General features: G+C 48.2%; 1 protein-coding gene across 1 annotated transcript; it reads right to left on the reverse strand.

The window, feature by feature from the left end:
* Positions 1 to 2,032: 2,032 nt before the first annotated feature.
* LOC103822357 (tubulin alpha-8 chain) lies at positions 2,033 to 13,665 on the reverse strand. The gene is made up of 5 exons (XM_009097331.4): positions 13,533 to 13,665; positions 8,590 to 8,812; positions 5,497 to 5,645; positions 3,499 to 4,179; positions 2,033 to 2,418 (listed from the first exon to the last, which is right to left on the reverse strand). Exons 1-5 carry the CDS (start codon positions 13,533 to 13,535, stop codon positions 2,125 to 2,127), a joined length of 1,350 nt encoding a protein of 449 aa, XP_009095579.1. The 5' UTR covers positions 13,536 to 13,665; the 3' UTR covers positions 2,033 to 2,124.
* Positions 13,666 to 15,200: the final 1,535 nt, after the last annotated feature.

A 15,200-nucleotide genomic window follows, 5' to 3' on the forward strand; every position in this document is an offset into this window, starting at 1 on the left:
ACAGACACACCATGAGCCAATTCCCACTGCAGAGGAAGTGGCCTCTACACAAGAAATCCACCAGTGCAGTAAAAACCAGACACTCTTTGCAGGAGAGAGCTAGGCTAGGCTTCAGTGAAACCAAATTCCTCACAGAAAAGCCAAATCACTGCTAAAAAGATGCCACTAAAGGCCAGTTCAGAAACCCACAACTCCAACACAATTAACTTCCAAAGGAACTCATGGTGCTGCACTTGTGGCACAGAGCACTCTCCATGATCTGCTGGCAATACAGGATGTTCAGGGTGAAAACCTGACACTTGCATGGCACCGAACGGCATGTTTCTCTCTGGGAACTGCCATCCCATTAAAACCTGAATGATTGCCAACATGGAGTCCTTCTGACTGGAATGAATGTGTCCATCCCTAGGCCCCACCAAGCACATTTGCTTAATCAACCAGTAAGCAGGAAAATATGTTAACAAACAGGACTTTAAATTCATGACAGTTATGTCTACTCTGGAACATAAAACTACAAGGAAAAACAAATGAGAAACTCACTGAAACACTGGCCACACTTAGCTGTGCTGAATGGCAGGAGGTGTGATTGCCACATATCCTGCACAGCAGCAGGGCTGACTGACTGAGACAACCATGGAGGTGGTAAAGCACTAAGACTCTTCTCCCCATCTTTCTAAAATTGGTAACTTCCAGCTCCAAATCAGACTGATTCAACACAACGGCTAAAAAACAGAGTGATCCAGGACAAGAGGAGCCAAAGCAATTCCTGGTCAGCTCTCACAGACCAGGTTGTTCTGGGACCTTCCATCAACAGCAGCCTGTTACTCTAAATTACAGGTGACACCTCCACCTATAACCAGTCTAGCCAACTGGGACCAGGAAAAGGGCCCCACTTTGTGAGGGGATGTCAGATACTGCAGCATTACCTGAGCACTGAAGCTTCCATGCAGAAAGGAGTTCAGGAATCTTGCATACTCCAGCTGAGACTCCTGCCAAGCAGAAGTGCACATCTGCAGCTAACAGATTTCAAGGCTTGGCCTGAATCATGCTCTGCTATTAAATCAGAAGGAATATGAGTGAGTTTGAAATTGGATGGGGAAAATTCTCCAGCCCAAATCTCATCTTTGAGTCAGGCTTTGGTATCCTGTAATCACATTCAGTATTCAATCATCATCTTAAGATTTAACTATTCCACCTTTGGCATTGCTGCGGGGGAGATTGCTCAGTCATCCAACTCTACAACAATGAAGTTATCTGGTTTGTGGTTCACTGTGTGCCCAGGCCCCCACTCAGTTGATGCAGAAGGTTTCAGACAGAGGCTGTTCACATCTGAAGATAAACCTGATTAGCCAAATCCTCTCCTGTTTCATCAGCTTACACAGAAGGATGGCAGCATTCATATCTGAACCCGTGGAATAATTACTTCTGCAAAATACTTAGTTTTAGGGAAAACTAAGATGTTTAACTGTGGCCAGTTAACCCAGAGATTTTCTCCAGACAGCTTCAGAAGTCTGACTATAGAGAGCTGCAGACAGGGACTGCAGTTCCTTCTGTGGGAGAGCACAGCAGCACAAAGGCAACAACTGCTCAGGCTCTGGCTACAGTGGCAGGTCCATCATGCTATGCACACCCTTCCTGGACATCTCTTCCCCATCCAGGGGAAGATAATGCTTCTCTAAGTTACTGGCCCTCTCTAAGTCTAAGAATGGGAGACAACTAACCCAAACCATCTTCAGTTTTGAAGGTCTTGCATCTTTTGTGGGCAACACAGTTCCTTTTACCTCTTGTGACACCAGCACTAGAGTCTTGGAAAAAATATACCTAACACCTTCCAGAAAAAGCTCCAGCTCATTCTAGTCTCATATTCTGGGCACTAATAGCTCTTCAAATAGCAATGCCTAAAGGACAAGAGCTGACTGAACCATAGCATGGTTACTTTATTCATCTACCTCCTTCAAAAAGGAATTTGATCTCTTGTACTGCTGACTGCATGGAGTTAATGAGCATACATAGTGTTTGGACACTACCAAAGTTCTTGATTAAAGAAGTTTATTCCAATCAGTTGATTTACATTGCTACTAAAGAGGCAGTAAAATGGCAAAGACTTGCAATTCACTGTTGGATTTAATATTCTTCTCCTTCATCTTCTCCATCCATCGAGTCTGTGCCCACTTCTTCATAATCTTTCTCAAGTGCAGCCAAATCTTCCCGAGCCTCTGAGAACTCCCCCTCCTCCATCCCTTCTCCAACATACCAGTGAACAAAGGCACGTTTGGCATACATCAGGTCAAACTTGTGGTCCAGGCGAGCCCAGGCCTCAGCAATGGCTGTGGTATTGCTCAGCATGCAGACTGCCCGCTGGACTTTGGCCAGGTCACCCCCAGGAACCACTGTGGGGGGCTGGTAATTGATGCCAACCTACAGGAGATGCGGAAGAGACCATGAGTTTCCTTGTGGTGTTTGACAATAACAATAATCAAAGTCAGACAACAGGAGTTGATTAAAATGTGTCACTCACAAAACAGCCCTGCATGAGAACCTGAATATGCACATCTCAGAATACAAACCAGGTACCTACAGAACAGCTCAGAGCAAACACACTCCATTGTGGGAACATACCAGAGCTTTCCCCACCTAGGCTGAACTAGAAGACTGTGCAGCACTATTGCCAATCTGTATTAGATTGCTTCCCCCATTGGCCCACCCCAACTGTTCATCCCTCATCCCCCCTACAGGCTGCTGCTCTTTGCCCTGCCCTGTGCCCATGGGTCATTGGCCACTGACCCCACAGCTAAGCCTGTGCACAGCCCATGGTCTTGTCTTTGTCCCTGATCCCTTTGGCCTGGTGGATGCCATAAACCTTCACTGGAATACATCATACAAAGACCCTTCCTGTGTTTCCTCTGCTGAGCTATCTGTGGGAGTGTTTGTGTGCATGGACTTGAAATGACTGTTCTCATGGCCTTACTCTGAGCAGCTTTCAAAGGAGATGTTGTGAGGAAGGCTGCAGCATTTCTACTACCCTGCCACAATGCAACAAATGGCACCCACTGTCACCGACATAGTTTATGAAAAATCCTTTACTTAAGAATTTTCCTCTCCTGAGAGCTGAGAAGCCTCAGAAATGGACTGTAAACAATTCTTATCTGCTGCTGTGGAATGCAACGGGGAGAAATCTGTGATTGGCCCCGTCAGACTGTTTGCAATTAAGAGCCTATCACAATTCACCTGTTTGGCCGGTCTCGGGCTGAGAAGACTTCAGTTTACACAGTCTTGTCTATTCTTAGCTTAGCCTTGTAGTGAAATCCTTCTCTTTATTCTGTTAGTATAGTTTTTATATCTTATATATCATATCATAATAAATCAAGCCTTCTGATGCATGGAGTCAACTGTCTTGTCAATTCCCTCCTCCTGGGACCTCAGAAAACCACTGAAATAAGCCACCACCCACAACAGTGAATGAGAAACCTAAGAAATCATGGTGGAACTGAGACTTGCCTTAAATCCAGTAGGACACCAGTCCACAAACTGGATGGTGCGCTTGGTCTTGATGGCAGCGATGGCAGCGTTGACGTCCTTGGGCACCACGTCCCCACGGTACAGCATGCAGCACGCCATGTACTTGCCGTGCCGCGGGTCGCACTTCACCATCTGGTTGGAGGGCTCGAAGCAGGCGTTGGTGATCTCGGCCACCGAGAGCTGCTCGTGGTATGCCTTCTCCGCAGAAATGATCGGGGAGTACGTCACCAGAGGGAAGTGGATGCGAGGGTAAGGCACCAGGTTAGTCTGGAACTCGGTAAGATCCACGTTTAAGGCACCATCGAACCTAAGGGAAGCAGTAATGGAAGACACTATCTGACCGATGAGGCGATTCAGGTTAGTGTAGGTTGGGCGTTCAATGTCCAAGTTCCTATGGCAAATGTCATAAATGGCCTCATTGTCAACCATGAAGGCACAGTCAGAGTGCTCCAGCGTGGTGTGGGTGGTCAGGATGGAGTTGTAGGGCTCCACAACAGCTGTTGAGACCTGAGGTGCAGGGTAGATGGCAAATTCCAGCTTGGATTTTTTCCCATAGTCAACTGAGAGGCGCTCCATCAGCAGAGAGGTGAAACCAGATCCAGTTCCTCCCCCAAAGCTGTGGAAAATCAGGAAGCCCTGCAAGCCAGTGCACTGATCTGACTGAAAGAGAAAATACAGGTGTTCAAGACATTGTGTGCATTAAAAATCCACAATCAAGCTCAAGAAAGACAGCTCTGAATTCTGACACATACCAACTGCTCAAGCCTCAGAAATACAGAATTTATCCACCAAGAGTCAATGAGGTGTCCCAGGAAAAGCAGTATTCTTGGCTGGTTTAAACCCCTACATATTGCATGGCGACCACTTCAAATCACTAGCTTAAAACTCCTTCTATCCCCACTTCTCAGCTGAGGCCATTAACAATGAGCAAGAAAAACAGGAATAGTCAAAGACCTACACACTGTCTATCCCTAACAGTTACTTGGTATTCTCTATCTGCACAAAAATGGAGCAATCCCCCATCCCAGAGCTACTGTTGCAATACTGCAGGAGTGCCAAGTGTGTATCTCCGCTTGGGGAAGTGAGCTGTCACAGCCTATTACAGTGCCAGTCCCATTCATTCCACTCAGGAGACAAAACTAGACAGCCCTGTCCTCACAAAGAGGTGCCACATGATGCTCAGCTCCCAGGACTAACAGGGACTGCCAACAGCTTGTACAAAGAAACATGACTGTTTTTCAGGTCAAAGTAAAGCCTGCTGCAAACTTATCACTGCTTTAATTAGAGACTGTGGCAGTCAAGAGTTAAGAATAATTGCAGTTGTAATCTGCAAATGGTGAACTTTACACTAAGACTCACTTAGCATTCCATATCAAAGCACCTGGGTTTTGTGCAATAAGAATTCCTACCTTTGTGACTGTGGGCAATGGACACGATTAGCAGCCCTACATAGGGAATCTAAACCTCCTAAACTGCCCCCTTCATAAGTTTGCCACATGACTGAAGAACTGGAGAAGCTGAAACATCCCAGCTTACTGAGATTTATTCCTTTTCTACTGTTATTACCATAAAATAAATCCAGAAATCATAATAGCAGGAAATGCAAACAATAGTCCAAACCACAGAAGCAAGTACTCTTATTTAAAATTCCTTGAAATTGCCACAGCCAGACACCAATCCTTCTGTAGCAGGAACTATGCAAATCATAATTTTTGGTTTTGACTTTCTAAACATGAAACTTTACATTAAGTTTTAGGTGCCTCATCAGCATTTTAGGCCACTTGAAAGCCATATCTGACAGGAGAAATCCAGCCATTCTCAGCTGGCTAAGAATAAAAGCACTAAGAATAAAAGCAGACTAAGTCCACAGATTCTCATACCACAAACAAATTAAAGCACAGTTTATGTATTTGATAACCTCATTTCCAAATCCTGTAAAACAGATGTTTCAGAGCCTCCAGGGAAGAGGAGTCTTACCAGCTTCCTGATGCGCTCTAGAACAAGATCAATGATCTCCTTCCCCACTGTGTAGTGACCTCGAGCATAGTTGTTTGCAGCATCTTCTTTACCAGATATCAGCTGCTCAGGATGAAAGAGCTGACGGTATGTCCCATTCCTAACTTCATCTGGGGAGAGACAAGTTACATATTATTATATAATACAGAAATATTTTAAGTAAATTTTCTATGTAGACCAGCTTTTTCAAACTTCTAGGGGTGTCCAGAATAATGTATTTAAACCTTTAGAGATAAAAATCAAATATCAATCAGTAGGTGCCTTCCTACAGCCTAAATGCTGAATAACTAAGAAAAATTAAGTTATTGCTTAGGAAACTGCTCTATTTTACTATTTTACTGCTCTATTTTTTTTATTTAGAATTTTACTTGTCAGAGCAATTAAAAATTGGACTATAGCAGAACCATTTTTCCAGTTTAAGACAACTTTAGGCCCATTTTGCAGCCCAGTAGCTGAAATCCCATATTTCCCCTTCACTTCCCAATACCTCCAGGATTCTGCTTGACCCCAGCTTCTGTAGGCAAGCAAGCCAACTCTGCTTACATCTCCCTTTCTCTTCACTCTACTTTCTGCCAAAGTAGAAAGAAGTAGAGAAGAGTTCAAAAGGAACAGGATTGCTCTTAGAGCAATTATCTAAACCCTGAGCTGTGAGCTGTACACATCCCCCAGTAGTTACACATTTGGAGACTGATTAGAGCCACTATTTCCCAGAAATATGCACTTACACCCAGCAGGCTAAAGCTGTGTCCTACCAGAAAGGTACAAAGACAGGCAGCAGAGCTTTGTCTCAGGTTTAGCTCACACCACTCTTGTGTGCTATTGCAATATTGCATTCTTTAATTTAAGTCAGGTGGACAGCAGAGAGCTTTATTAACTACAGCTGAAGTTGCCTGCTTGCATGTATTCATTAATCTGAAATAGAACAAGCAAGACAAAGAAAAGTAAAACTTTTTAAGACAGAAAAATATAGTCAGCATTCAAACCAGTTTAGGCTGAGCAGCTCCCACTCCAGTCTGCAATCCAACAGTCGAAAGTATTTCTAAGACTGCATCAAAATAAAAACAATTTGGAAAAGTTTACCATTTCAAATACCCATGTGTCTAAAACTTCCTACAATACCACTCCACATGACAAGGGACAAATAAAGGTAATAAAATACAGAACCAAAATAAAACGGTTCTTTATCCTATGCAGACAGAGGCAGCATGAGCCAGGATGGTCCTTGGGAAGTAACAAAACTTGTTCAGAGGATCAGTACCTGGACTACAAAAGTGTGCCTGGAACAAAGGGCTTGGGTGAGGGGACAGCTAAACCAGCTGGCCCCAGACATGCTATCCTTCACGTTTTCAAGTCTAGCTGGGGTAGACTGTTAAAGACAGTTGTGTTGGATTCTCAGATGTCACTGCCCTATTTTGTGGTGGAAAGTTTGATGGTATTTTCCTACCACATTCACAGAGGTGGTGCATATCCACCATCCTGCTGCTTTCTGCACAACTGATCTGGAAGGACAGAAACCCATGTGCACACAAGTGGCAGCTGCACAGCTGTTGCATGCACAAAGATGGGTTTTTCATAAATTCAGTGCACAGAGTCTTGCTGCATAAATGGGGAGACTCATGAGCCCTGCCCAGGAAACTGCTGCAGTAATTTTCACACTAGCCAGGGAGGAATAACAGCTATTTCCCAGAAAGACACATGATGCAGCCTTTAACAAAAAGCCCTAACGTTGACTATTCCAATCTTGCCCATCTCCCCACACTACACCTGCATCACTAACAAGCACTGGAACACTCACTACTTTTTGGCATTTGTTCCAAGACTCACCAGCTCCTCTGCTCTGTTTTGCCACCTGTCTCATCTCATTTTTGAGCCGTTCCTGGTAGCTCAGAGCCACCACCTGGCCAGTGCAGAGGAGGCAACAGCAACAGGGCTCAAAAAAGCACAAAGCCAGACCTGCAAGAGCTCCTGGGAATATCAGTGTAAGGCCAAGGGTGCCTGGGCTCATTTCAAAGTTATAGCCCAACACCCTTAAACAGCCACACAGCCTTCTGCTCTCCCTGAGAGGTTCATTTGCTGTGTTAGCCACAAGAAGGGGTCTGATGTGTTACACTGAACAGAAGTTACAGAACAGACATGGTTTGGGCACAGAGGAGTGGCCACAGTCACACATTTCCCCAACTCTGTATTGCAGAAAGATAAACCACAACAACTGCATAAGCACAGGCAACACAGACCTCTGCTATAACAGCCCTAAGTCACTACTTGAGGCAAGATAGCCAAAAACCAGCTCCAGAAGAATTACTTTTGGCACACACTGGTGAGAGGAAAACCAGGATTCCTGACAAAAGGGATGAAGGTCATGTGAAACCAGGAGCTCACATTGAGCTTACAGTGCATCTACTCCCCCAGGATGAAGGACTGTCAGTAGCTGATGCATGGGATCATGAACACATGAACACCAGGAGCCAGTGTTGCCAGAGCCTGGAACACATTTTCAGGAGTAGACTGTTTCTCAAAGATAAGGCACCAGAAAGCTGAAGTACATGTTCAGAAGTCCCTGAATTTAGGCCAGCTATGGGGACTCATTTCTGCAGGCACTGTTCAGCTTCCACAGATTGCTCTGGGAAACTACAGCAATCATTCCCGTGTACAATAAGGAAGCTTCCTAATGATATATATTGTGTTTCTTAAAGAGTTCTACTGACTGCAGCACACATTATGCCATACTGTTCCAAAGGGCTGTAACTGCTCCTTGCATAGCAAAAGCATGAAGCATGTTCATGAGACCCATTTACCTCCACAGCCTGGCAGAAGGTAAAGCTGAAATTCTTGAAAGCTCCACAGAGCACATTTGCCAGTCTCAATGAAAATAAAGCAAAGTATTTTCCATCACTAGGAAGGTGCAGGCAAGCTTTATGCACTAAAAATTTAAAGCCCCAAAGCATTTTTCAGGACTAGAGGAATGGATCCCTTAGCCAAAACCAATAGTCTAAAGTATTTCTGTGGCGATAACATGTGGCAATGTTCTCCAGTGCCCCGCACTGTTACTGTCACCTATGACTGCAGGTTCCAGGTCCACAAAGACAGCACGTGGGACGTGCTTCCCCGCCCCCGTCTCGCTGAAGAAGGTGTTGAAGGAGTCGTCCCCGCCGCCGATGCTCTTGTCGCTGGGCATGGTGCCGTCGGGCTGGATGCCGTGCTCCAGGCAGTAGAGCTCCCAGCAGGCATTGCCGATCTGCAGGCCAGCCTGCCCCACGTGGATGGAGATGCACTCGCGCTGCGGGACAGAAGGACAGAACCATCGCTCAGCACAAACACAACTGCCCTTGTTCAGCAAAGGCTCGGCACACCCAGGGGGACTGCCAGCCCGCAGAGCCATTAAAACATTGGCCTTATTGTCTCGGTGTTGGGGGCATTTGGCACAAAACACAACAGGACACAAAAGCCCCTTTGAGACATCATCAGCTCCACCCAGAAAAAGCCTTTCAGACATTATCATTTTTACAAACTCATTCCTCTTTGTTATTCTTCAATCAGACAGGAAGAGTCTGATCAACTCTTTCAAGTTCTTCAGCCAATTTCTCTCTTCAAACCAAACGAAATATTTAGAAAAGCTGATGATCACACCTCTCATTGGCCTAAGTGTACAGAACAGCAACACCCAGACCCCAGCCACAGAGGCAGCAAAATCCTCCCAGGATCTGTAAGCATTTCATTTAATGTAATGTACACAAAACAAAAACAAATATTCTTTGGATCCCTTGAGGAAACTTTGTCACTTAGTAGGAAAGGCTTTGCCTTACAAACGTCTTCATAACCCTCCATAAATACAGACCCATCAGGCCTCAAACCCCACTGCTGTACACAAGGTACTGAACTCCTCAACACCAGATAAAACTACCTCGTGAAAGCCATGTAGAAAATAGTTCATAGCAGCAAAATTATCTGTTCCTACCCATTTATGGATTCTCAAGTTCCCTCTGATGTCCAGAGTATAAACCAAGTTTCTTTAATATTGCAGCACAGGACTTCAAGTGGTAAAAGCCAAACCATAATAGAAACATCTCCAAACTCCTGGTCCATCTGTGGCATTTTATATTCAACTTCTAGTTTTGAATGTCAGTAAAGCACATTCTAGAAGAGCCTACATAGACTTCAGTTTAATGTGACTGTTACCCAAAACTATGTTCAGATCCTATGACTGGATGGGACAATTTGGTTCCCTGGAATTTCAGGATAAGCAGGAGTACTTTCAGGCACAAGTACAGGCCAGGCAGAGAATGGGCAGAGAGAGCAGCCCTGGGGAGAAGGACATGGGGGTGTTGGTGGATGAGACACTCAGCATGCCCTGGCTCCCTGCTCTGGCAGCCCAGAACCCCCCTGTGCTGGGCTGATCCCCCAGGGGGGCAGCAGGGCAGGGAGGGATTCTGCTCCTGTGCCACCTGCAGAGCTGCCCCAGCCCTGGGCTTCCAGCACAGGAAGGACCTGGAGCTGCTGGAGCGAGCCCAGAGGAAGCCACAGAGCTGCTCTGAGGCCTGGAACCTCTCTGGGAGAGCTGGGAGTGTTCACCTGGAGAAGGTTCCAGGGAGACTTTAAAGCCCCTTCCAGTGCTTAAAGGGGCTCCGGGAAAGCTGGAGAGGGACTTTGGACAAATGGAAATGGCCTTAAAATGCAGGATTATAGGGTTAGATTAGACATTAGGATGAAATCCTTCCCTGTGAGGGTGGCACAGGCTGCCCAGAGAAACTGTGGCTGCCCCAACCCTGGAAGTGTCCAAGACCAAGTTGGAGGAGGCTTGAAGCAACCTGGTCTGGTGGAAGAGATGAAACTGGATGGTCTTCAAGGTCCCTTCCAACACAAACCATTCTGGGATTCTATGACCTGGAACTGCCTAGTCCACATCCATAGTCAATGCAGAAAAGAAGGAGCACAGTCCTTTCAAACTCATTGCGAACCCCATGCAATTAAAATTTGTATTTGTCAAAAAATAAAAAAGAATCACCTGTTTTCAAGCACAGCACTGAGCTGTTTTTAAGCTCCCATCCATCCAAGGTGAATTTTCAGGTGTCCAGCACACATCCTCTTTGCAAGCAGCATCACTCAGAGATGCTGCCACCCTTCTCCTCTCCAAAGCCATTACACCATCACACTCCAGGCTGAGGCACTGAGCTTGGCCAGTGCTGCCATGGCAGAGAACACACAGCCAACCAGCACAGCGTGAAAGAGGTGACAGGAAAGCCAGCTGCAGTGCCACGGAGACCAGACCATGGCAACAATTCAGGGAACATCCCTTTGGGAGAGCAGGACAGCCTGAAACTTTTCTGCAGGGACAGGAAAACAACACAGACCACCACGTCAGCCTGGATCCTCACCTGACTGAGGTCCTCCTACCAGTGACCTAAGCCTGGCTAGAAACCCCCAATCAGCTGGGAAAGGTCACTGAAAGGGTAAGGACTACATCACACCCCAGAGATGAAGGGTGTAAAGAAGAAGGGTATGTGGAGCTGCTAAGCCGTTGGTTTGCTTAGTCAGGAGAAGAGGGGAGATTTGGTCATGCTCTAGAGCTTCCTCAGGAGAGGAGGCCCTTTGGTGACCAGTGACAGGACCCAAGGGAAGCTGTGTCAAGGGAGGTTTGCCTGGATATGAGGAAACATCATTCCCCCAGAGGGTGACCAGACAATGCAACAGGCTCCCCAGGGCAGTGGTCACAAGCCCGGGGCTGACAGAACTCAACACTCACAGGCAAAGAGTGGGATTCCTGGGGGTGTCCTGTGCAGAGCCAGGAGCTGGACTCAATGGCCCTCGTGAGTCCCTTCCAACTCTGAATGTACAGTTTGGCAACACAGCCACAGAGCAGGTGCTGCAGGTGCCACATTAAACATGGCATGTTTACTTGGACAAAATACAAAGTTCAACACATTGGGCAATGACTCCCTGCACCAGTACAAACAGCACTAACTGAGAGGGAGCCCTGCTGCAAAGATCCTGGAGGTTCCCACAGAAAATAGCCTGAATGTCCCATGGGGTGCTCTTGTCCTCAGCAGGACAAGCCAGGTGTCAGGGAACAAAAGGAGACATGTGGGCAGCACAGAAGAAGGCTCCCTCTGCTCTGCAGGTGGCTCCAGGTCAGATTCTCAGAGGCTGCTGCAAGGCTCAGGCTGGTGGTAGGAGAAGCCTCCCCAGTGGAATGGTGTGGCCCTGGAAATGGCCACTACAGAAGTGGGAGGGGATCTCCATCCTTGGAGCTTTTCAAAACTTGGCTAGACAAGGTCAGTTACAAAGCCTGGCCTAGTGCTACTGCGAGTCCTGCTTTCAGAGTTCTTTCAACTGCTTCCCTACAACTCTGCTAAGGACTTTCAAGTCGTATGCGGCTATTCAATGAAGCACAAACCTTTGTCAGACACAAACAGATTCTCTGCCCATTTTGTGCTGCATGGCCTTTTCACAGCACCAAGAATACTGAAGAACAAGGCTCAGATTTTTATTCCAAAAGCACCAGCTCCAAGCTGGAATGACAGGCAAGAGATCTGCCACACACATTACAGCTCATAGGCCTTCACACATCACTGATGAGCTTCAGAATAAGGATTAAATGTATACAGACAGTGGTGGTAAATGCTGTATTCAAGCCACTACAGAATCCACTTATTTACCTGACGCTAAATGCTTAATGCTTTCCCCACAGTTATATATATTATTTGCAAGCACACAAAGCTTCAGGCAGAATTTCTCCAGCCCAGTCTCTGTTGCCTTTCCCTGCAGGATGTGCTCCAGCTGAAAGGCACTGGCCTGTTCTATCACTGTCCTTCCATCAGTTGCAGTCTCAGCCCCTTGCTGCACTCACTGCAGGACTGCAGCACCCCAGCTCCTCCATGGCACTGCTGGATCAGGCTCTAGGTCCTCTACTCTCCCCAGCACGGTGCTCAAGGTCCAGCTGCACCTGTGTGAGGCTGATGGAAAGCCAAGCTTCTTGAGAATGGCTGTGCCAGCTCAGACCAAACTTTTCAGCACACCATATGGAGGAACACTGCTTCCCTGGGATGGGACTCCAAGGAACCTACATCCTTTGCAGAGACCATGGGCTGCATTCATACTCTTGATTTGACTTTATTTGAAAACTGTGACAATAAACAGCCCCCAAGGGAAGGGTAAGAGCAAGAACCTCAACACATCCCACCAACACTCTAACTTTCATTTTCAGCTCAACAAGTATTTCCCACACATTCACAAGCCTACAGTCTTACTACATTTGTAAATCCATGTAACCTTCTGACAATCTCTTTTCAAAGATGTAGGAAGTCAACACCTCCACGGGGAAGAGCCGAACGCCCATCCCAGCCTCCAGCTGTGCTGCCCAGCTCAGCACCTGAACCCTGTCCTGTGGAACATCCCAGCCCCGTAACACCTTTCAGATTACCCTTCAAGGTGACTCAATTTACCAGCTCACTCTCGCCAGCCAGCCTCACAAAGTCCTTCAGGAGCTCTCCCCATCAGCCCAGCCCCCGCGCTCTCACCTCGGACAGCCGCGGGGTAGGAGCGGGGGAGCGGCACCTGGGCAACACCCAGGGCGGTGGGCCGGGCTCCTCCCTCCCTCCCTCCGGCCCCGCGGGTCGCGCACACCGCGCGGAGCTGCCCAGGCCTTACCCGCCGCAGGCACCCGGCGGCTCTGCCGCGCTGTGCAGGCAGGGCGCCCCCGGGCCGCACGGACAGACGGCCCCGGGGGCTGACGGTGCCCGGGACGGAGCTGCAGTCCTTGAGCCGGCCGGGACTGAGGGTCCCGGGGGCCGCCATGTTCTCAGCGAGCCCGCCACCATTTTGGGATGAGATGGCAAGAGCGACAGGGCGCGGGACGAGACACGGCTCGGGGCAGCGAGACCCACTGCCCCCCACGGCCCGGCGGGGCCGTCCCGCCGCCCATCCCATCTCCCCCTTTACCGCTGCAGCTCGCGGAGCGGCGCCGGTCTACCCCTGCCCCACCGGGCCCTCACTCCACTCACCATGGCTCGGGAGCGCTGGGACAGACGCGCAACGTGTCTGGGCAGCACCGCAACAGCCGCGGCTTTTTCCGGGCTCACATTATATAAAGTGAGGGGCGGGGCGCTCGGCTCCCTGTGCTGTGCTCATTGGCGTATCTTGCGCTCACCTGTGGGCTATTGGATAACAGAAATGTCTGTCACCATCCTGCGCGAACTATTGGCTGATTCGTAACAAAGGGCGGAGAGGGGGCGGGGTTTAATCTTCCCGCCAACGAAGACCGGCATCTTCCTCTTCGGGGTTAGCTTCTGGTTGGGATCGCTGCGCCCTGGGCCGGGTATCTTTCTGTCCGGAGTCAGCGGCTGAAGGGCAGGGGCTCACCACTATCCATCCCCGGGTGTTGGCCAAGGGCTTCCGAGCTCAGCCTGGGGAGCCCAGAGTCGGCGGCTGCTGCCCTGGGAAGGAGTCCCGAGGGACTGGGCTGCTCAGTGGCCTCCCACGCAGGGTGTCAGGGTGAGACCTCTCCCTGTCCCGGCTCCGCTCACTGAGTCCGGGGAAAGCCACGTGTGAAACACCCGGGCAAAGCTGGGACCAAGGCATGGCACCCTGGGATCTGCTGGGAAACAGCCCGAGAGCCTCACCTCTGCCCGGTGGGCCTCGATCCTCCAGGCGCTCTGGGTGCTGTCGCTGGGCTGATAGAGTGGGGTGTGGACAAATCCTTGTCCCAGGAGGCTGGGGGCAGCTCCACTGCGGTGACCAGGGACAGCAGCGTTTGTGCAAGTGCCACTAGTGGGGCGAAGAGTCACAAAATGGAAAGGACTCAAAGCTAAAGGGCTAGATCTGGAGACCCACATAGGTTCTACTGGAATTTGTAGATCTGATGTTTAAATGCCCCAGCTGAAGTTGGGTATTAAGTGGGAAGCATAAAAACCCTGTGGTATGTCCTAAGGGTTATATCAACAGAAATATTCCTGCCAAACTCACTCCCTGGGTAAAAGCAGCTGCTGTGTGTGCAGGTCTGATATTTGATACCTGGAGTTCCATCCATCCTTCAGGGCCTCAGCACCAGCATCGGTTTCAGGAAATTCCTTCTTCCTGCACTGAGCTGAGTTTTTGCAGCAGGAGAAGGATGTGAAACAATTTTGAACAATAACAAAGTAGGTGATTTTCCTCTTCCTGTATAGATCTCCAGCCCTGCAAGCAGCCTGGATAAAGGTGGTGCTTTTGAAGGGAGTGTGGTGGAGTTGTGCCCGGCTGAATCTGTACATGGAGGGAAGGGATAAACTGATCGCCAGGGCAGGGAACTGACACCTGCTGAGGATGCTGCTCCTGCTGTTATCAACCCCATTGTGATCATCTGAGCCCAAGACATGGAATGAAACCTGTGTGGGTGTACCCTGAAAATAAAGAAGGGCAAAAGCACTCTGGAAAGCAAGGACCAGAGGACTGAGAGAGGGTCAGAAGTGAAAGAAGGGGAAAAACCCACAAATAACATTGATATAATTGTTTTTCCAAAGAATGATGCCAAGTGTAATGTGTGACTGAAAAACAGGTGAGATATAAGAAAGCACTAAACTGTGTTTAGGGAATTTGGCTGATAACTTAAGTTTTAGCTTTCATATTTTCCAGATTCTGTACTGCATTAGTATATAGCTCTAAACTTATATAACACTCTTATATAGAGTGTTAGC

This window comes from Serinus canaria, chromosome 26 (assembly GCF_022539315.1).
Source record: "Serinus canaria isolate serCan28SL12 chromosome 26, serCan2020, whole genome shotgun sequence".
In the NCBI taxonomy this organism is placed as follows: Eukaryota; Metazoa; Chordata; class Aves; order Passeriformes; family Fringillidae; genus Serinus; species Serinus canaria.

Bases quoted from the DNA above. Each gene is read 5' to 3' on its own strand.
- LOC103822357 (XM_009097331.4), bottom strand. The intron at 4,180-5,496 runs GTAAGACTCCTC...TTTCTCTTTCAG, and splicing joins TAGAGCGCATCAGGAAGCTG to TCAGATCAGTGCACTGGCTT. The intron at 2,419-3,498 runs GCAAGTCTCAGT...CATCTCCTGTAG, and splicing joins GGTGTCCTACTGGATTTAAG to GTTGGCATCAATTACCAGCC.